Here is a 20,639-nt window from a genome sequence, read left to right on the forward strand (position 1 = left end):
TCTTATTAATAATTTTTATGGAATAATCATGCACTCGAAAAAAACTATTTTCGAGCAATTGTAAAATGAATTTGTAATTGTTTTTCCAACATTGAAATTACGTTTATCGTGCTTGTTGGACAAAAAGTATAAATTTCATTTATATAAAAAATTGAAGAAAACAGCGTATAAGAAAAAATAAATATTTATTATAGAAATGTTTATATAAAATAAGGTTTATATTTTTGGTCGAAGTTCTTAGTGTATGAAAATTAAAATTATTATTATATCAAAATAAAAAGTAATTTATAAATTAAAACGTAGCACATAGTATGTATAAAATTGTATAAACATTTTTTATATACATACAATAATCTACAAATTTTATTATCTTCTTCTTGAAGAAATATCAGAAAAATGTGGACAACAAAGAAACAAATTTCGTTTACTCTTGGAGTCCAGCATTCGTAAAATGTAAACTTTTACTTCTTCTGGAAGTCCAAAAAGACTTGGACTTGGAAGACCAAATGTAGTAAGAAGTTCCACACGTAATGGCGTTAGTACTTCATTTTTTAATCTATAAAAAAATTTAATTATCAAAAATTTTCACTGTATAATTATAATAAAATTTGAATTATTTTCAAAAAAAAAAAATAATAATTTTGTGCATCACACATTTAACGACTTGAGAGAATTTTTACCTGAAAGAAAATTCTTTTAAATTCCAAAATTTTCCACTAATTTCACTCGAATGAGGATTAATATATTTTAAAGTTTGCGATACTAAACAACGAAGAGATTGTGAGGAAAAATTTAAAATTACTTTATCGCCTATTGGAATTGCTACTAATTTACAAGTAAAATCTCTTCCAATATTATATTGAAATGTGATTCGATATATTCCATCAACAGATTTCCAATTTTGTGGAATCCTAAGAGATTTGATGCTACATCTAAAAACAACAATAATTAATAATAATAATTAGTTGAAAAAATATAGAATAATTAAAAAAAAAATAATACGTAGTTAAATATTATTATTAAAAATAGTAATTTACAAAACCGAATCTATTTCAAATTAGAAAGATTGACTTCAATCTCAAAATTAAGAGCTTCAGTGATTTAAATTAAATAACCGTTTATATTAGAAAATTAAAATAATAATTTTAATCAATTAGTCGTTTATAATAAACTTTTTAAAACAATTAACAATTGTCCGTTATGGTCTAGCATTTTTATAAAACCTCAAAACTGAAAAATGGTTCTTGAACTTGAAAAAAATTAATTTCAAACAATTTTAGAAGATTTGACTTTTTTCTTTTAGCTTAGCCAAAAATCGCAATTTTTATCAAATTTTTATATAAACAATAAGCTTATTTTATTCAGTGAAATATTTTCTACAATCATTAATTTTTTTTCATTTGTTAAAAGTATGTTGTTAAAAAATTGTAAACAATACAAATTTTATTTATTAAATAATTTTTTAACAAAATAGTTTTAACAATATTGGAAAAAATTAACAATTGTAGAGAATATTTTACTGCGAATAAAATTAAGCTATTGTTTATAAAAATTGGATAAAAATAGCGAGATTTTTTAGATTTTTGTCTACACTGTAAAAAAAATTAAAATTCGGCTTCGAAGTGTAGTAAGAAACTAATTGTAAAAAAAATATAAAAAAGTATCATTTTTTTTAAAGTATCCCCAAAATTGAAAAAAAGTGGCATCTTTAAAATGAAGTAAAATTAGTTTTCTAGGTTTTGACATTGAAGTGTAAATATTTTCTTGTTTAAAAAATTGAAAAAAAAATTCTAAGGAATAAAATTCACATCATTTTTTTCCTGATTATTTAAAAAAAGAACTATCTATTGTTAAATTTCGATTAACTTTTTTGTTTTTGGCACAACGATAGAAGCGTATGATTATTCCATAAAAATGATTTTTCACATGAATTTTTATTTTACAAAATAGTATTTAACACAGAATTTTTTTTAAACGAATGTTTACTCAACAAGAATTTTCAAAGTAACGAATTTTTAACAGAATTTTTATTTTACAAAATTTCTGTTTACCCAACTGTTTCTTGAAAACAATTCTAATTTAATCTATTTTTAATTTATTAGAATTCTCATTCAGTAGAATTTTAAGTAATTCGAATTTTTAAATCCTAGAACTTGGAATCGGAAGCTTATATAAAATATTTTGTATTTTAAAACAACAATTTTAATTAAAAATCTCAAAAAATTCAATTATTTCTAAAAATCTTAACTCGAATTATTCCAAAATTCAATTATTTCTAAAATTTGTATCTAAAATTCTTTGCTAAATTAATAATTTCAATTCAATTATTTAAAAATTCAATTAAATAAAACATTTTTTCAATTAAAAATTCTCTAAAATTCAATTACTGTTTGAAACTTTGTTAATAATTTTCAGCAATTCTAATTTACTAAAATTTTAATTCAAAATCTCCTGAAATTCAATTATTATTAAAAATTTTGATTCAAATTTTTTTGTTGAAATAATTATTTCTAATAACTTTGATCAAGATCTTGGCATTTCAATTATTGAAAACATTTTTCAATTCGAAATACTCTAAAATTCAATTATTGTCTGAATTTCGGTTAAACTATAATTATTTTTTAAAAAAACAGTTGGGTAAAGAGAAATTTTGTAAAATAAAAATTCTGACAAAAAAAATTTACCAAATTTAAAATTCTATTGAGTAAAAGGTCGTTTAAAAAGAAATTATTTTAAATGCTATTTTGAAAAATGAAAATTCGTGTAAAAAAATAATTATATAAATCAGTTGTTCACGTGGCCAATAATAAATCATCAACTTGGCAAGATTTTAAGAATCAAAAAAATTCGCTAAAATTGAAAATTCTTGAATTCTGTCATTTTTAAAATTATTTTTTGAAGAAAGTAGCATTTAATAACTTTTGGCCAAAATTAGTAGTAATAAAGTAGCCTTGTCGAAAAAAAAGTATCAAAAAAGTAAAAAAGTGTGTCACTTCAAAGCCTGCAAATTAAAAAAAGATTTTATTACAAATTTTTTGACAAATTTTATATAAAATAATTTGTTTGGATAAATATTCGTTTATTTTGTTTTTTAATTCATTATTTAATTTTTTTTCAAACCTTATAATTGTTGTAAATAATATTATAATAATGTTTGTAAAAAAGGTTTTTTTTCATTGTCTTTGCCCTTATGAAAAATAATTACTGTCATAATTATTGGGATATAACTATTGGATTAATTACTAAAAACTCCAGTAATTTTTTCACGAGATGTATTTTTTTATAGTAAATATATTTTTTTTTAAATTTCAATAGAATATGGTAATTTTGTGTTAAATATATTTCCTATATGCATTTAATTTACAACGAAAAACAATTGCTCAGACATATGAGCTACTATAGAAACTTAATGCGCAACAAGTAAATTTTTAACAAATATATGGAGAGAAAATTATTAAAGATTCCAGTTATTAATCCAGTAGTTATTCCAATAATTCTGATAGTAATTATTTTTTATTTAAAATAAGTTTGGTTAATAAATAATTTAAATAATATAATAATAATAATAATAATAATAATAATAATTTTTTCTTCATTGTTTATATATATGACATTAAATGATTAATTATTTACAATAAATGTTATAAAATGAACTGTGTGCCTTTTACAATTGAAATTTATTATTATTATTTTTTTTTAAATAAATGCGAGTAAAACAAAATTATTAATAGAAAATAAAATAGAAAATGAATATGAATAATGAAAATTAATAGAAAAGTATATTATAAATAATATCAAAGCGAAATATATTTAATACGTACCTTTCTTGATCATTATCAGAAGGAATAAAAAATCCTGTTTCTGCCAAAACAACAATGACAACAGTAATTAGATAATCATTTTGTGTCGCATTATTAGGAAGTGATTTTACTAAATTTTCTAAATTTGGAGCCAATTGTACAAGAGAACTTTCCTCCACTAGATAAGGAGCATTCATGTTTTTAATTGTTGTGAGTAATATACTTAATCATTGACAATCACTAATAATAATAAATGAAAACAATCATTCCGGTTAGTGCCGAAAAAAGTCGTCTGCTAGTATCATTGTGTGTCTGTGTGAGTGTGTGTTTCAAAAACACGCGAGTATACACGTACTTTCTTATCACGCAAAGTTCAAATTTTTCTTCTTTTTATACATAAAAATACTCAAAATTGATATTATAAACTTAAAGTTATGTTTCGTAGAAGATTAAAAGCTTTAGATTTTGAAGATTGGGACAAGTTTAATGGAAACGGTGAGTCGGTTTTTCAAAAATACGGTTTTTAGGTTAAGTTAATAGTTTTACCTTTTTTAGAATCTATATAATAAATGAAATTTGTTATTAATTAATAAAAAATAGAATTCAATTATTGACTAAAATTCATTTAAAAACGTAATTCACAATTCAAATTTGTAAAATTTTCCATTCAAAATATCCTGAAATTTTATTAATTTTTTTAATATATTAAATTATTTTTTGTAGTTTGTAAATAAAAATCTTCAACAATTTAATTTTTCAAAAATTGCAATTTTAAATTTCTTGAAATTCAATTATTTCTTACAATTTTAAATATGTAATTCTTCCAAAATTCTTTTTTTTTTTTGAAATTATCTAAAATTCTTCGCCAAATTCGAATTCAAAAATTCAATTACAATTGAAAATTATAATCTAATAATTCTTTGCGAAATTAATTATTTTTAATAATTTTAATGAAATCTTTCGAAAATTCAATTGTTTAAAATATTTTTTCAATTAAAAATTATCTAAAATTCAATTCTTGCATAAAAAATTTGTTTAAAAAAATTCTTTAGCAATTTAAATTTACAAAATTTTCAATTCATAATATCCTGAAATTTTAATTCTAAAAATCTGGACTGTAGCTCTTCTGAAATTTGAATTATTTATAATTATAATTATTATAATTATAATTATTATAATTATAATTATTATAATTATATTTATAACTATTTATTATAATTCTTCGCCAGGTTAATTATTTTATTATTTTTAAAAAAATTTTAACCAGATTGTTCTAAAATTCAATTGTTTAAAATATTTTTTCAATTAAAAATTATCTAAAATTCAATTATTGCATAAAAAATTCGTTTAAAAAATTCTTTAGCAATTTAAATTTACAAAATTTTCAATTCATAATATCCTGAAATTTTAATTCTAAAAATCTGGACTGTAGCTCTTCTGAAATTTGAATTATTTATAATTATAATTATTATAATTATAATTATTATAATTATAATTATTATAATTATATTTATAACTATTTATTATAATTCTTCGCCAGGTTAATTATTTTATTATTTTTAATAAAATTTTAACTAGGTTGTTCTAAAATTCAATTATTTCAAATATTTTTAAATTAATTAATTAAAAAATTTTTAATATTCAATTATTGGTTCTAAAAATCTTCAACAATTCAATTTTACAAAAATTTTATTTTAAAATTAATTATTTTCAATAATTTTAATGGAATCCTTTGAAAATTCAATTATTTAAAATATTTTTCAATGAAAAATTGTCTAAAATTCAATTACATTTTGTCTACAACATTTTTTTAACAAAAAATTTTTTTTAAAAAAGCCCACGTAATATGTAACTTAAATTAGAAATTAGCAAATTTATTTATTGTAATTACATTTCATTGAAATTGCATTATAGACTCAGGTGAAGTTCGTCATCTTGTATTGTGGTTGGAAGATCAAAAAATTCGCTACCACAAACCCGAAGGTCGAACTGCATTACGCGAAATTGAATCAAACAATTGGCCAAAAGCATTTGATGAATATTGCAAAGAACTTGGATGTCCAGTGAAAACTTCTTTGCTTGATAAAGTTGAATGGCTCGTGGGTCAAGCGATTCGTTACGAATACGAGGATAATCGTTAGTTTCCTTTTATTAATTCAAAATATATGAATTTCAAATAAGAAAAAAAATTTTAATATTTCTTTTTTTTTATTGCAGAAAAAGTATGTCAAGATATTTTAAGTAATAAATTAAACAAAAAAACTGAAATCATCGCTCCTACAGTTAAATCAACAAATCCATTGGACAGTTTAGATTGTACGTATTTATTAATAATAAAAACAATTAATGGGTCAGGGTGTCTAACGGTCAGGAAAGTCAGGGAAAAGTCAGGGAATTTCTTACAATTTTCTGAAATTTTTTATGAATAAATTAAAGTAACTATTAGATTCAAAATTTTTTTTTACTTTTTTCCCAAAAGAAAATGCAAATTAAAAAGTTGGCCTTCACACTCAATTATTAAGCATGTGATATATCTTATATTCATTAAGTAAATAATTATTTACTATACTATTTATTAAATCTAATAAATGATTCTTTAAACTTGGATAACAATTAATTAATTTTTTTCAGTGAAATATTTGCTTTTTTAATATAAATAAAAATTATTTGATACAATTTTATTTTATCGGTTCAAGTTCAAATAAAGTAAATTATTTATTAATACGAATATTATTTAATGCCAATAACCACATTTAACTTATAAAAATTTTTACGGCGTCGAATATTAAATTATCGAATTTCTATTTAGCAAAATTGTATAAAGTTGATTTTATATTATGCAAAATTTTCAATTTACATTTAACTAAAATTCGATTTAAAAGAATTTCTATTTAGCAGAAGTCTTATAAAGCATTTTTTCTAATATTTTTTTAAATTAATATAATTCCAATTTAACGAAATTTATGTCTAAAAATTGACAAAAAAAGAATTGAGTAGAATTTTTCTTAAATGAGAATTCTGTTAAATAAAAACTAGTTGGAATTAAAATTTTCTTTAATAAAAACTTTGTTAATTAAGAATTTTGTTAAATAGAAATTCTGTTAATTGTGGATTTATTCAATGACAATTCTGTTAAGTAAATATTTTGATAAATCGAAATTTACTAAAATAACAATTTTGTTAAAAAAATTGTTCTTGATGCAATTTTTCTTAACATAAATTCCGTTAAATTGAAATTGTATTAATTTGAAATTCGATGAACTAGAAAATCTGTATAATTTTACTAAATAAAAATTTGATAGTTTAAGATTTGACGCCGTAAAAATTCTTTTAAATTAAATATTGAGAATATTTATACGTCCCCAATTAATTTACTGATTTCACTTAAATATTTTATTTTTACGAAACATTATTTATTTGGTTCAAATACATATGGAATTTGTGGATAATTGATTTAATATTGATTTAATTGTATTAAAATAAATTTTATTTGATCAAAATACAAAATTTTTTTTTTTTTTAAAATTGTATTAAAATAAATTTTATTTGATCAAAATACAAAATTTTTAATGTAATTTAGGTCAGGGAAAAGTCAATGATTTTTTTTCCTAGCAGTTGTTAGACACCCTATATATTCATATGAGAATTATAAGTATTGTAACTTGAAATTTTCTCTTTAAAAAATTGTTTAATTTAACAATTTAATAATTAATTTAATTAATTTAATAACAAAAAAAATATTTTTAATTTCAAGTCGACAGTAAAGAATTCAAGGAAGGAGTGAGCGCTTTGGCGAAATTGTTGGACATTCAAGAACATCCAGATCATCTAATAACATTAGAGGCATGCAGTAAACTTGTCTCTAAGAAATTAAGTCCATCGATTGTAAAAAATCCAAATGCCTTTATACCCGAAGGCAAAGCGTTTCCAATTTTAGAACAAAAAATTGGTCCCGATATGAAGGATCCAGTTTTAAATAAAGCCTCAAGAATTCTTCAACTTCTCTATATTCAAGATCTTCGCGAATTGCAAACGAAAATCAACGAATCCATTGTCAGTGTTCAATCAATAACTGCAAATCCAAAAACCGATACAAAATTGGGAAAAGTTGGATTTTAAAAAATTAGTACGTAATTTAATTATCATATTATATAATTTCAAAAATTATCCAAGTGAAAATTTTTTTTATAAATTTTAAAAATAAATTTAAATACTTCACGATACTTTTTATGTATAATATATATATATATATATATATATATATATATATATATATATATAATTGAAAGGCTAAATTTATACATTTGAACAATTAAATTAATTTTATTTCTTTTTTTAAAAAAGCATTTTTTATAACAGTATTATCATTTATTTCTTTTTTTAGTGTAATTTTCATTTTAAAATAAAGTATTAAAATTAATCAATTTTAACATAGTAAAACTGTTTCTGAAGAGGAGAGATGTGCTGATAAAAGGTAAAATGAATTTTTTTTCTTATTTTCTTTGACTCGGAATGATCTATTCTACTTGATTATTAAAAACCACTGAAAAGTTAAATTTTTTGTCTTTATTTCATAAATACTTTACTTTCTCATTGAGATAAATTTAATAACAAAAATTATTGAACATTAAATTATATTTTTGATAAATTTAGGCCTCGGATTTTTTTTGAAAATAATTGAATTCAAGTGATTTTTAATTGAAATTTTTTCGTAATTTCTGTTGCTGAAGAATTTGATTAAAAATTAAAGACAAAAATTCAACTTTAAATTTTTTTAATTGAAAAATCCTTTCAGATTACTAAAATTTTACCAAGTATCATTAAAATGAAAGAACCACTTGAAAATTCTGATATTTCTAACGTGGACTTACCTCATTTTGTAATTTTCATTTAATAGGATTCAAAAATAAATCAAGTCAGCTAGAGATAATAAATATTTATTAAAATAACAACAAAAATTGGACGTAAAACTGTGTATAATGTTAATTTAAATTTTTTTTAGGAATGTTTAAAAGAGATGTGAAAAAATTTAATTTGCTTTCTTATTTGAAATGCGAGTGGAATGGCAAATAATGCTAAAAGCCTTAAAATCGTAGATCATTTATTTTTCATAATAAAGTATTATTATTATTATTATTATTATACGATGCAGAAAGCCTTATCTCAAAAATATGCTAAACATTTGTTTATTTTTTCTTTTCTATTTTTTCAAAATCTATTTGAATCTGGAGAAGAAAGTTACAATTCTATTTATTCATTATCACAGTATTATGCTGGCATTTCAGTCAAATTTATTAATAATTTATCGAAAATCTTTTTAAAAATAGTATAAGAAAAAGAAAAATAAGTGGATATTTAGTAAATTTAATATTAAAATTTTGCTTCCTTATATTATAAATCAGTTATTATTCTAGAAAATTCTATAATTACAATTTACGTGAAGAAATGTAAATCTTCATTAATGAGCAAAATTTTTCTATTTTTAATTGACACTTGGAGATTTTTTTTTTTAGAAAATTTTCCCTTTTTGAAAATTGAAAACTGCAACTTTAGAAGTTTTTGCAATTTTCCAACATAGTTTTTTTTCCCATCGAAATATAATTTTTTTTTTTTTTTTGCTGACTTTACAAAGCTATATTTAACAAATTTTTTTATAATTCGAATATTCATACATTAAGCGAATGTTGTTTTTATATTTCCTATACCAGATCTCGAAAGTTATTTTGCTAATAAATTTACTTTTTAAATATTAAGATTCAACTGATATTTCAAAATTAAATATTCGTTGAAACTTTTTTTGATAAGATCTAAATAAGATAATTAGAATTTTTTATTTGTAACCGTATATTACAAACTTTTTAAATTCAAATACAAAGATTTAATTCTTTAAACTAAAGAAATAGAAATTAAAATTTTCTTCTAAAATAGGTGCAATGAAGAAATTAAAATATTTAAATTAGGAATTTTTTCAATTTCTTATATTTACATAATTATTTTAAAATTACAGGGAAACAAATAGGAATAATTTCTGGTCATTCATTATATTTCGACCAAAGTCGTTGAATATTTTTTAAAAAATTTATAATACTTTGCATTTTATAAAATTTTGCTAAATAAAAAAATTAGTTCAATTAGGTATAAAAGTCGTTCCACTGGAAATTTCAGGGTGTCTAACAACTGCTAGGAAAAAAATTCACTGAGTTTTCTCTGACCTAAATTATACTAAAAAATTTTTATTCTGATCAAATAAAATTTATTTTGATACAATTAAATCATTTACCTGTCTATTATCCACTAATTTCATATGTATTTGAATCAAATAAATAATGTTTCGTAAAAAATAAAATATTTAAGTGAAATAAATAAACTAATTGGGAACGTATAAATATTCTCAACATTTAATTTAAAACAATTTTTACGGCGTCAAATCTTAAATTATCAAATTTTTATTTAGTAAAATTATATAAAGCAGATTTTCTAGTCCATCGAATTTCAAATTAATAAAATTTCCATTTAACGGAATTTATGTTAAGAAAAATTGCATAAAGAACAATTTTTTTTAACAGAATTGTTAGTTTAGTAAATTTTGATTTTTCAAAATATTTACTTAACAGAATTGTCATTGAATAAATTCACAATTAACAGAATTTCTATTTAACAAAATTCTTAATTAACAAAGTTTTTATTAAAGAAAATTTTAATTAGAACTAATTCTTATTTAACAGAATTCTTATTTAAGAAAAATTCTACTTAGTTCTTTTTTTGTCATTTTTTATAGACTTAAATTTCGTTGAATTGAAATTATATTAATTTAAAATTTTTAAAAAGTATTAGAAAAAATGCTTTATAAGAGTTCTGTTAAATAGAAATTCTTTTAAATCGAATTTTAGTTAAATGTAAATTCTACGATATGAAAATTTTGCACAATTTTGCTAAATAGAAATTCGATAATTTAATATTCGACACCGTAAAAATTTTTATAAGTTAAATGTGGGTATTAGCATTAAATAATGAATTTTTCGTATTAATTAATAATTTACTTTATTTAAAGTTGAACCGATAAAATAAAATTGTATCAAATAATTTTTATTTATATATTAAAAAGCCAAATATTTAACTGAAAAAAAAGTAAAAAAAAATTTGAAACTAATAGTTACTTTAATTTATTTTTAAAAAATTCCAGAAAATTAAAGAAATTCACTGACTTTTCCCTGAATATTTAAATGGAGGGATCGATGAAATTTCAACTTATCGAAATTAATGTTGTTAAAGGGTGTCAATTTTTTTCTGACATTATTTTGGATCTAAAATTATTGTGAATTATCACAATTAAAAAAAAAAATTTTTTGACGATTTTCAAAATTTTATAGCCTACAAAAAATAATAAAAATTGTCGAAGAAGTTGAATTTTTAAGGAATAATTGATCAAATTGAAACAAAACATAATTGGTTTGTTTTAGGGGTAACAATTTTTTTTTACAAATTTTTTTAAAACCTGAACTCATATTTTACTATGAAAAATGAAAAAAAAAGTTATTTTTAACAAATTTTTGCATTTTTTTTTATTTTTCAAAAATTTCATTTTTTAAAACATTGAATTTTTTCAAAATCCATACAATTGATTGTTCAGAATCTTGAAAAAAGTGTATAAAAAAATCAGCAATGAAAAATAATAAAAATTGTGATAGAAGTTTAAATTTTAGTTTTTGAAAATTTCGAGTTTTATTTTAAAAATTATTAATAAATTAATTGTTTATTAATTTCCCATAGTATATTACAGTTTTAAATACTCAATATTAACTGGAAAAAAAATTGACAACCTGAAACAGTCTCAATTTTGAAAAGTTGAAATTTCAGCGGTCCCTCCCCTTAAATTCTTTGACTTTCCCTGACTTGAAATTTTCTCGATTCAAATACAGGAAATTAAATTTTCAGAAAGATATTTCATAAAATTCCCTGACATTTTCTGGTTTTCCATGAATTAAAAAAAATTTCCATGACAATTCCAAGTTCTCCAGATCTGTGACAAAAATTTAATTATTTATTGTAAAATATTAAATAATCAAAATTTTTAATAAAATTCTTTTCATTTCGTGATCTTGACAACTTCAAAAATTATTTCTGCAAAGTATTATAATTTTTAATAGTCAACAACGACTTTAGTCGAAATATAATGGATTGACTCTCTCTCTATATATATTTTTTTCCTCTATCTTGTGCGTTTAAAATGAAAATTATTTAAAATTAAAGGTTTTTTTTTTCTTTTTTAAGAAAGTCTACACCTGTCTCTACTGCTGGAAGGCACTGGTTGCAATTCCTGCCTTCGGGTCCGTTCCTCGTCCTGCAAAGACGCCTGAAGTGCTCTCGCGAGTGCCTCATCTTCACTCAATTGTCCTTGAACATTTTTTAAATTCCACAAACTATTTGCAGGTTGCGTCGTTTTTTTATTTTGATTTTGTGAATTAATTGCATTTAATCTTTTCGCACGAATTGATGCCTCTTTACCGGGACATGTATGATCACTGGGATGTCGATGTTTAAGGCAATAATTTTGTGTACATTCAGTGCACTTAACGGGGACAATTTCTTTAATTTTACAACCCTTTTGAGAACATTTATTGATGAATACTTTTCGACGATCTTTTTGTATTTGACAATCGTTGTCCATATGTTGTCCAACGGCAATGTCCGGTGGATCACCACGTTTCGATGGTATTGGCACATTGCATAGTGGACAAACGGGAATTTGTACATTCTTTTTGTATGCACTAGCGCAGGAATGTTGCTGATATGTTATGTGATCGGTGCAAAAAATTGATTTACACGCATCACATCGCAATGGCAGAAAATCGAGACGATTGCAAGTTTGCTCCGTACAATGTTCACCGAGATTTGGAAATTCCATTGTATCTCTTTCTTCCTCTTTTACATGCAGCAAAAAAGCTTTAAAGAGAAAATTAATTTTTTAATTTCCATACTCACAAAATTTCAATTATCCAATTATTCATTAATTATAGAGAATATAATCGGAAAAATTGTTTAGCAAAAATCATTGATTCAACTGATAATTTTCTTCTATGAAAGAATTTAATTTCAGAAAAAAAAAAATTTAATTTAGAAAAATTTTGAAGCGACGCAGAATTTCATGTGATTTGAATTTTTTAACATCGGAATTTCCAATTCATCGAATCTTCATTTGTCCGAGATTTTATTTACAAGAATTTTGATAGAATTTTTTAAACGGCAATTTTCATTTTTCTAAAATTGCAAATGATCGAGACAAAGTAATCAACAGAAAGATTTCGGTGTGATTTTTCAAAATTGATTAATCAGAAATAATCAAGAAAATATTGTAATTGGCCAATTTTTCGGACAAATGAAAATTCGGTGTTTTTAAAAATTCCATCAAATAATAATTTGAACAATTGAAAATTTGATGAATTGGAAATTTTAGCACTAAAAAAAAAATTCGAATATTAAAATCGTGGTACTGAAGTTTTTATTTTTTTTTTTTTTAAGGAGCAATAAAAATAATTTAATTTAAAAAAATAATTTGGACATAAATCGATAAATTTCAAAAAATATATTATGTTTTGAATTTGAAAAAATATTTAAATTTTCTTAAATTCAATTTATAATTCTGTTACTTATGAATTTTGAAAATTTTTATTTTTCTTTTTGAAAAATACAAATAATTCTAAAATGGTTAAAAATTCAGTTTTTAGGACCAAAATGATGCAATAAAAAAAAAATAACATCATGCGATCATTAAAATTTGAAAGGAGGTAAAAATAAAGGTGGTGCCTTCCTTTAATAATTTAAAATTTAGATAAATTGAAATTTAAGTCAATTAAAATTTAGATAATTTAATTTTTCGATTAATTGGAATTAGAATGTATTTAAATTTAGATCGATTACAATTTTAATTGCAATAAATGATGCAACTAATTTAAATTTAGATTTATTGAAATTAAGCCGAAATAATTTTTAAATCGATAAAATAAAATTTGATAAATTCAAACTTGGATCAATTCAAACATTTGAAAATGATGAAAATATGTAAATCTGTACTTTTCTTCTCTCTAAATTAATATAAGTTCAGGAACGTTGAAAAAAGAATTTTTTTTTAAACTAATAAATTAATTTTCATCATTCCTGATCTTAAATTAATGTTTTTAGATTGTATATTTATTTTTTAAATATTAGAAAATTAATTGAACCATAAGAAAGGAATTTTTCCTAACTTGTGGCTATTTTCAATTTTAATAAATTTGATTTTATAACAATTTTTCGCTTTTAAATGTTTCAAGAATTAATCCAAGGCGCGCGAACATCGAAAGATATGCAACAAGCAATTGATAACCTCAAATTTTTAACTTTACGATATAAATAAAATGGGTAAATTATAAGTAACTTTCTTACATATGGAATAAATCAGAAACTAACACATTTTTATATAATATAAATTAAGTGTTATAATTCACATAAATATATAGTCAGTTTTATATAAATGATGACAAATGACAATTGAAAATACTTACATGCGTCAGAATGATTCTCCAACTTTTCTTCTTCTTCTTCTTTTTATTTAAATTGCCTATTGTATATCACAAATAGTCAAAAATAATGATTCTCTAATTAATTTGTTGATGAAATATCTTGACTCAGTTGTAAAGAAATTTTTGTCTCTATTTTGCAACTTCATGAGTTTATATAGACTCAAATAGAATACGTGGGGAGAACATGGAAATTGACTTGCATTTTTTCATTGAACCATCGGAACACGGAACTAATTTTTAGCGCGAAACTAAAAAAGATTTGAATTCTTTAATTTTCATGTGAAATTTAAATATATAATTTGTACAATATATATGTAAATAACGAAATTATTACTAAAAATTAAAAAAATACATCATTTTTATTTTATTTTTATTTTAATGCAAATTAATTAAAATATTTATAAGATTATTAAATTAAAGAAACAGGAACGTGAAACTACTTTTTTGTGCCGCCAATTATGGGCAAATTTAAAAAAAAAACACAGAATAAAAATATAAAGAAATATATAAAAGAAATTTATATAAAATATAAATATACAAATTTAAATAAATAATTATCAAATATGTACTATTTTGTGATTAATAAATTTTTTTTTAATATTATGAGAAATATTTGAAGGTTAAAAATAATCACTTATTATTTGCGGGAATATATAGTTTTATTTACATTTTATATACTTACAAAAATGAGAATAATTTACAAATTCTTTTATATTTATCGAAAAAATATAAATGATAAAATCGGAAAAACAAGTTCAGTTAATTATTATTATTATTATTAAATTGATCCTGAAATGGTGGTAGATTTAATACTCTCGCTGTACCAAGTGCCATCAAAGCTAAAAAAATTATATTTTTCATTTTATGTGTAAAATATGACAAAATTTCACCACGAAAAAATATAGGTATGTAAAATATTCTTGTTTGCAAATAAACATAAAATTTTCAAATTACAAATTGTGTTTTTATCGAAAGAAATAATCAATTTGTGTGTTTTTTTTAATGAGGAATTGTAAATATTTCACTTACCACCACCGACTGTGAGCATAACTGATTTTGTAGGGATTTTCTGAAACTTTTTCGAATGATAAGAAACATAAAGTCCAGAGCCAAGGAGACCGCAACCACTAACAAGTCTACAGCCAAGACAAGTACGATCTCTATTGGTAATAACACTTTTAACTGTTTCAGGCATTTCACTTTTATATGTTTGTTAATTATAATAATTATAATTTTGATATCAAGAAAAATGAATAGTTTTTCGGTGTAAAATAGTTTATTTTTGTAGGTTATTACTTGTTTTTGTCAACAAGTTAAAGCCGCCATCTTTGAAATTTTGACAGCTGATGTAAGAAAAAAAAACCCGCGAGAATTTAAATCTTTTTTTTTGTTCAATTATACGAAAATAAAAAAAAATAAAATAAAATTATTGTCCGTACACTTTTATTAAAACATTTTTTAAAAAGCCGCTTTTTTGACTTAAAAATAATTAAATAAGAAAATACACTGGAAAAAAATTATATTTAATTCAAATAATCGGTTACTTGATTATTATAAAATAAATATTTACTTGAATCAAATAATTAATTATTATTTGAAAGAAAAATAGATAACTTTAGGAATTTCAATTATACGAGAATTTGAAGAATGATTTGAAAAAGAATTTAAAAAAACATGAGAATTTTACAAATTTTCAGAATATAAGAATAAAATTGCGGGAAAAATGAAAATTTTCTGATTTTTTAAAAGTAAAATACACAAAATTTTATGAATTGCAAAAAAAAGAAACTTTAAAGGAAAAATCGCTTTAAAAACGAAAATTTTTAATAATAAACAAATTTAAGAAAAAAAAATTATAATTTAATATTTTATGGTAAAAAATGAAGATCTTTGTTCCGTTTTGTAAAAATGTTAGGAATTTTCAAAAAAAAAATTTTTTAATGAAAAATATATTGTCAAATGAATAAATAATTGACTGAAATCTATGATAAATATTACACTTTATTTCCACAAGATCATTTTATCCAGTTACACACTTAATATAAACAAAATATCACGAATAAAAATTAATCCATCGAATGAACTGTGAAATAAAAAAAAAAAAAAACTGTTTTCTCTTATTCTCAAAAGAAATAGAATAATTCAATAAAATTAGATCTAAATGAAGAAATATTGAATTTTTTTAACAAGAAAAAAAAGAAGAAGGAATGAACAAAAAAAGAAATCACATGTACAAAAATCCCGAAATACCTTAGATACCTTAAGAAATAATATGATTTATTTAGTAACAACTAAATCACTCCATGCTTATATTTAATGAATCTATAGCGAATAAAGTAAAGCAAACTCGATATTTAATAAGTCATTTAATTTTTTTTTTTTTCTAAATCATCTTTTCAGTAAAATTGTTTTTAGTCACCATTTTCTTTTTACGAGATTTTAAATTCATGATCGAGTTTCTTTTAGAATATTTGAAATATGATTCGCTTTCCTTTACTCGAAATGGTTTTTTTTTTTTCTCTTTTTCAATTATTGCAAACACTCTCCTTGATTGACATTTAAAATGGTTTCAAGTGTGAGTAAATGTGTGGTAAAATACAAAAACATTTTTTTTTTGTTATTGATGAAGTATGCTTGATTTTCTTTTGTACAATATTTTTAATTACATGGCATGACCATACTTTGTGAAGATTTTTTTACTTCACAACATTGGCATTCCTTTGACGAAGATTTCAAGTCTTTAGAAAGAGTTTATTTTTTTTTTTCGTTTTCAAGTCCTCGTCATTTTTGTTTTTCTTTCAGAGAAAATCTGATTTTTTTTTAAAAAAAGAAGCATTCATTCTATGAGTTTCTTCGCTCGGAAATAACGTCTAAGGTAGAAGACTTGCCATGTTGCCAAACCCAATAAACAACACATGGAAAATATACTGAAGTAAAGGACACGAGCGTTTGTCGATTCTAAAAAAAAGAAATTGAAATATATAAAAAATAAATAAAAGGACCTACTAATAGATTTATATGAAATAAATAAATAAAATAGAAATAAAAATAATAAATTATAATAAAAATTTAAAAAAATTAATTACCATTTGTATTTCTCATTTCTTCCTCACTTTTTCGCATTCTCGAGAAATCATCGACAATTATTTTGGAAAGTTCTTCCAATCTTTTTAATTCGACCTCAACGGGTTTTAATTTAGAAGCCTCGCCAAGCTATAAATAAAAATAAATCAATTATATAATTAAAATAAATAAAATAAATAATGATAATAAAAGCTCACTTTCTAAAAAAAAAAAATCTGACAATTAATAAATTAAAGGTGTAAGTAATATAATTATATAGGCACTTGCTGTTAAAATCAAACAAAAATATACAATCGCAATAAAAATAATTTGCAAACAAAAATTTACACTAAAAAATTAATAATACAAATTACACTAAATGAAAAAAATAATAAAGGGCACAATCTGTTATTCAAAAATTAAAAATGATGCTCGTTAAATCTACATATTACAGAAAACAAAAATATAATATTTATAATAAAAAGAAGGAATATAAGGAACATTCGCAATTTCATAAATCAAACTTCATGCAATTTTTTTTTTTTTTTTTTTTAAATAAATAATAATAATAATAATTTGACTTTACCAGCTGCTCGCCCATTCAAGCGACATAAAAAAAAGGAAAAATTAGAATTTCATAAAGTAGAGAATAAAATGTTAATGTTAATAGTAAACTTACGCTTTCATAACTTTTTGCCTCAAGATCTCGTTTTATATTTAAGGAAATTTCTTGTTTTATGCCACGTTGATCTGTAAATAATTAATTTTTTGTAACACTAAATAATAATAATAATAATAGGCCTCGGATCGACTTTTAGGCGCAAAAAAGTCGTTTTAGCAATTTATTCGAATTTAAAATTTTTGCACAGATAATTTTTAGTTTTAATGGTCAAAAAAAATTTCGGTCAATTATTAAGATTCACAAGATTTTTAAATTAATTTTTTTTAAATGATTGAATTTCAAAAAATTTTTAACAAATAAATTTTCTACAAAAAACTGTTGTATTTTTTTTTTAATTTCTAAAAACAATTCAATTTCAGAGTTTTTATTTGAATTTTTTTTTTTAAATAATTGAATTTTCAAAGAAATATTAAAATTATTACAAATAATTGAATTTTCGAAGAGTTACCAGTTGAAATTATTAGGAATAATTGAATTTTAAAAGATTTTGTTAAATTTTAGACAATAATTAAATTCCATCTACAGAATTGAAAATAATTTATCAAATAATTTTAGATAACATTTTTTATAAGTAATTGAATTTGCAAAAATTTACAATTCATATTTTTGAAAATAATTAATTGAATTTCAAGTGATTCTTCGAAAATTTAAATATATTATGTATTTTCAAAATTTTTAATAAAATTCTATAAAAATTTTAATTATTTTTAAAATCTGCATTGAAATTTAATAAATTTTCATTTATTTAACATCCTTGTAATTAAATATTTTTTAAAAATTTAATTATTTTAACAATTGTAATTTTAGAACAAAAAAATTCTAAATAAATTCTACGAAAATTGAATAAGTTTTTGAAATATTGAATTTAAAATAATTTAAACTAATGTCAATAGTCATAATTGCAAAATTATTTCAAACATACGAAGCTGAAGTACGCAACGTTTATGATAAATGATTCTAAAGGAATAATTTTTTAAAAGGGAAAATTTTTTGCCTAAAAAATATTTTTTTTTATAATTTGTTGATTAATGAAAATTACAAGAAATATTTTTTAGACAAAAAATTATAGAATTTTTCCCTTTGAAAAAATTATTTCTTTAAAAATTGTTTATCATAAACGTTGCGTACTTCAGCTTCGTATATATCACGTGCTTAATAATTGAGTGTGAAGGCCAACTTTTTAATTTGCATTTGCTTTGGGAAAAAAGTAATTTTTTTTTGAAACTAATAGTTTCTTTAATTTATTCATAAAAAATTCCAGAAAATTAAAGAAATTTACTGACTTCCCTGACCGTTAGACACCCTGATAAAGTTTCAAAAATTTTCAAAACAGATACATATGTAATAAGAAAAATCTAAAACTTACTTTTTGCAACGTGCGATTCGAAACATATTTCAAAATTGTCATAAACTTCAGTGACGAATGAAAATTTCCCAGACTTTCCATGAGGAATATCTTGTTTTTGCGCAAGAATATGTCCTTTCGAATCGCGAACCTTAAAAATTGCAAAAAAAAAAAACAAACAAATTAACACATAGAAAGCTAGAATTACATTTATTTATAATTCCTCAAAAAATAATTTTTTATCTATACAAGAAAAATAAAGTTATTGTTTTCAATTTTCCAATTTTTTTCCCAAAAAAAATCGGTATTTTAAAGGTCAAATAATTAAAAAATTCTAATTTAACGAAAATATGTTTAATTTCCTTCTTATGAATAAATTCAGTCTAAAAATAAAAGAAAATAGTGAAGCAAATCAGAAAATACACTCTAGACAATAATAATTTTAGAAAAAAATATTTTGAGACTGAAAATCGCAATGTCATTTTATCGTCACTTAGAAATGAATGAAAATTAGTAAAACAAGTTGGAAAGAAAATTAAATTATCTTCTATAATATTCAGAAATGATAAAAAAAATAATATTTATTAAAACAATTTGAATTTTATTAACCATATTGAAGGTTACAGTAACCTAACCTAAAAGGGTCTTTTTCACTTATTATTCTATGAAAAACTCACCACATAATCAACTTTTTGACCTTGTACTTCAGATACATGATATTCTCCACTAACTAAAACATTAGCTTGAATTTCTTCTCGAAAACATTTTGAATGATTTGGCTCCAGATACCACATGATACTACGAACATGAGCGATAAGTAAAAGGAGGCCGAAAATTACAAAATTACACGTATTCATTTTTCCTGAGCACTCAATTGTTTCTATTAGAAATTGTTAAAAAAATTAAACGAAAAAAATGTTTGTGCACTTCGTTTTTTTTTTTTTTTTTTTTGAGAAAAAAGAAAACTATGAAAATTTCATTGCACCACCGTCAACATTTCGATGAGTTGGCAGCCATTCGAAATTTCTCTATACAGAAACAATTTTATTTTTCTTACGTGTCCAATGTTCTATTTAAATGTTACACACTCATTCATAAACGAATCAGCGATAAACTCAAATGGAATCAACCAATCAGTAGTCGTAAAATATATGATAGAACGTCCGAAATGTGAATTTTTTGGGAGGAGT

General features: G+C 21.7%; 5 protein-coding genes across 5 annotated transcripts; 1 reads left to right on the top strand and 4 right to left on the bottom strand.

Moving 5' to 3' along the window:
* Positions 1-168: 168 nt before the first annotated feature.
* Positions 169-4,016, bottom strand: LOC127284973 (uncharacterized). Its single transcript, XM_051310715.1, has 3 exons — positions 3,822-4,016; positions 681-932; positions 169-556 (listed from the first exon to the last, which is right to left on the bottom strand). The coding sequence occupies exons 1-3, from the start codon at positions 3,995-3,997 to the stop codon at positions 367-369; spliced, it is 618 nt and encodes a 205-aa protein (XP_051166672.1). The 5' UTR covers positions 3,998-4,016; the 3' UTR covers positions 169-366.
* A 130-nt stretch (positions 4,017-4,146) lies between these two features.
* On the top strand, positions 4,147-8,023 carry LOC127284967 (RNA transcription, translation and transport factor protein). Its single transcript, XM_051310707.1, has 4 exons — positions 4,147-4,295; positions 5,715-5,936; positions 6,018-6,116; positions 7,555-8,023. Exons 1-4 carry the CDS (start codon positions 4,235-4,237, stop codon positions 7,917-7,919), a joined length of 747 nt encoding a protein of 248 aa, XP_051166664.1. The 5' UTR covers positions 4,147-4,234; the 3' UTR covers positions 7,920-8,023.
* Positions 8,024-11,105: 3,082 nt separating this feature from the next.
* On the bottom strand, positions 11,106-14,546 carry LOC127284971 (AN1-type zinc finger protein 2A). The gene is made up of 2 exons (XM_051310713.1): positions 14,342-14,546; positions 11,106-12,743 (listed from the first exon to the last, which is right to left on the bottom strand). The coding sequence occupies exon 2, from the start codon at positions 12,703-12,705 to the stop codon at positions 12,067-12,069; it is 639 nt and encodes a 212-aa protein (XP_051166670.1). The 5' UTR covers positions 12,706-12,743; positions 14,342-14,546; the 3' UTR covers positions 11,106-12,066.
* Positions 14,547-14,993: 447 nt separating this feature from the next.
* Positions 14,994-15,709, bottom strand: LOC127284978 (uncharacterized). The gene is made up of 2 exons (XM_051310719.1): positions 15,389-15,709; positions 14,994-15,198 (listed from the first exon to the last, which is right to left on the bottom strand). Exons 1-2 carry the CDS (start codon positions 15,552-15,554, stop codon positions 15,119-15,121), a joined length of 246 nt encoding a protein of 81 aa, XP_051166676.1. The 5' UTR covers positions 15,555-15,709; the 3' UTR covers positions 14,994-15,118.
* A 633-nt stretch (positions 15,710-16,342) lies between these two features.
* LOC127284972 (transmembrane emp24 domain-containing protein bai) lies at positions 16,343-20,499 on the bottom strand. The gene is made up of 5 exons (XM_051310714.1): positions 20,127-20,499; positions 19,471-19,600; positions 18,102-18,172; positions 17,446-17,572; positions 16,343-17,317 (listed from the first exon to the last, which is right to left on the bottom strand). Exons 1-5 carry the CDS (start codon positions 20,304-20,306, stop codon positions 17,196-17,198), a joined length of 630 nt encoding a protein of 209 aa, XP_051166671.1. The 5' UTR covers positions 20,307-20,499; the 3' UTR covers positions 16,343-17,195.
* Positions 20,500-20,639: the final 140 nt, after the last annotated feature.

Source organism: Leptopilina boulardi, unplaced genomic scaffold (assembly GCF_019393585.1).
Source record: "Leptopilina boulardi isolate dan_hultmark-lab unplaced genomic scaffold, ZJU_Lbou_2.1 LbouV2_327, whole genome shotgun sequence".
NCBI lineage: Eukaryota > Metazoa > Arthropoda > Insecta > Hymenoptera > Figitidae > Leptopilina > Leptopilina boulardi.

Bases quoted from the DNA above. Each gene is read 5' to 3' on its own strand.
- LOC127284973 (XM_051310715.1), bottom strand. From the start codon at position 3,997: ATGAATGCTCCTTATCTAGTGGAGGAAAGTTCTCTTGTACAATTGGCT. The intron at 933-3,821 runs GTACGTATTAAA...TGTTGTTTTTAG, and splicing joins TCTGATAATGATCAAGAAAG to ATGTAGCATCAAATCTCTTA. The intron at 557-680 runs GTAAAAATTCTC...ATTTTTTTATAG, and splicing joins TTAAAAGAATTTTCTTTCAG to ATTAAAAAATGAAGTACTAA.
- LOC127284967 (XM_051310707.1), top strand. From the start codon at position 4,235: ATGTTTCGTAGAAGATTAAAAGCTTTAGATTTTGAAGATTGGGACAAG. The intron at 4,296-5,714 runs GTGAGTCGGTTT...ATTGCATTATAG, and splicing joins GGACAAGTTTAATGGAAACG to ACTCAGGTGAAGTTCGTCAT. The intron at 5,937-6,017 runs GTTAGTTTCCTT...TTTTTATTGCAG, and splicing joins TTACGAATACGAGGATAATC to AAAAAGTATGTCAAGATATT.
- LOC127284972 (XM_051310714.1), bottom strand. From the start codon at position 20,306: ATGAATACGTGTAATTTTGTAATTTTCGGCCTCCTTTTACTTATCGCT. The intron at 17,573-18,101 runs GTAAGTTTACTA...TTTTATTTATAG, and splicing joins AGGCAAAAAGTTATGAAAGC to CTTGGCGAGGCTTCTAAATT. The intron at 17,318-17,445 runs GTAATTAATTTT...TCTTTTTTTTAG, and splicing joins AGAAATGAGAAATACAAATG to AATCGACAAACGCTCGTGTC.
- LOC127284971 (XM_051310713.1), bottom strand. From the start codon at position 12,705: ATGGAATTTCCAAATCTCGGTGAACATTGTACGGAGCAAACTTGCAAT.
- LOC127284978 (XM_051310719.1), bottom strand. From the start codon at position 15,554: ATGCCTGAAACAGTTAAAAGTGTTATTACCAATAGAGATCGTACTTGT. The intron at 15,199-15,388 runs GTAAGTGAAATA...TAATTTTTTTAG, and splicing joins TATGCTCACAGTCGGTGGTG to CTTTGATGGCACTTGGTACA.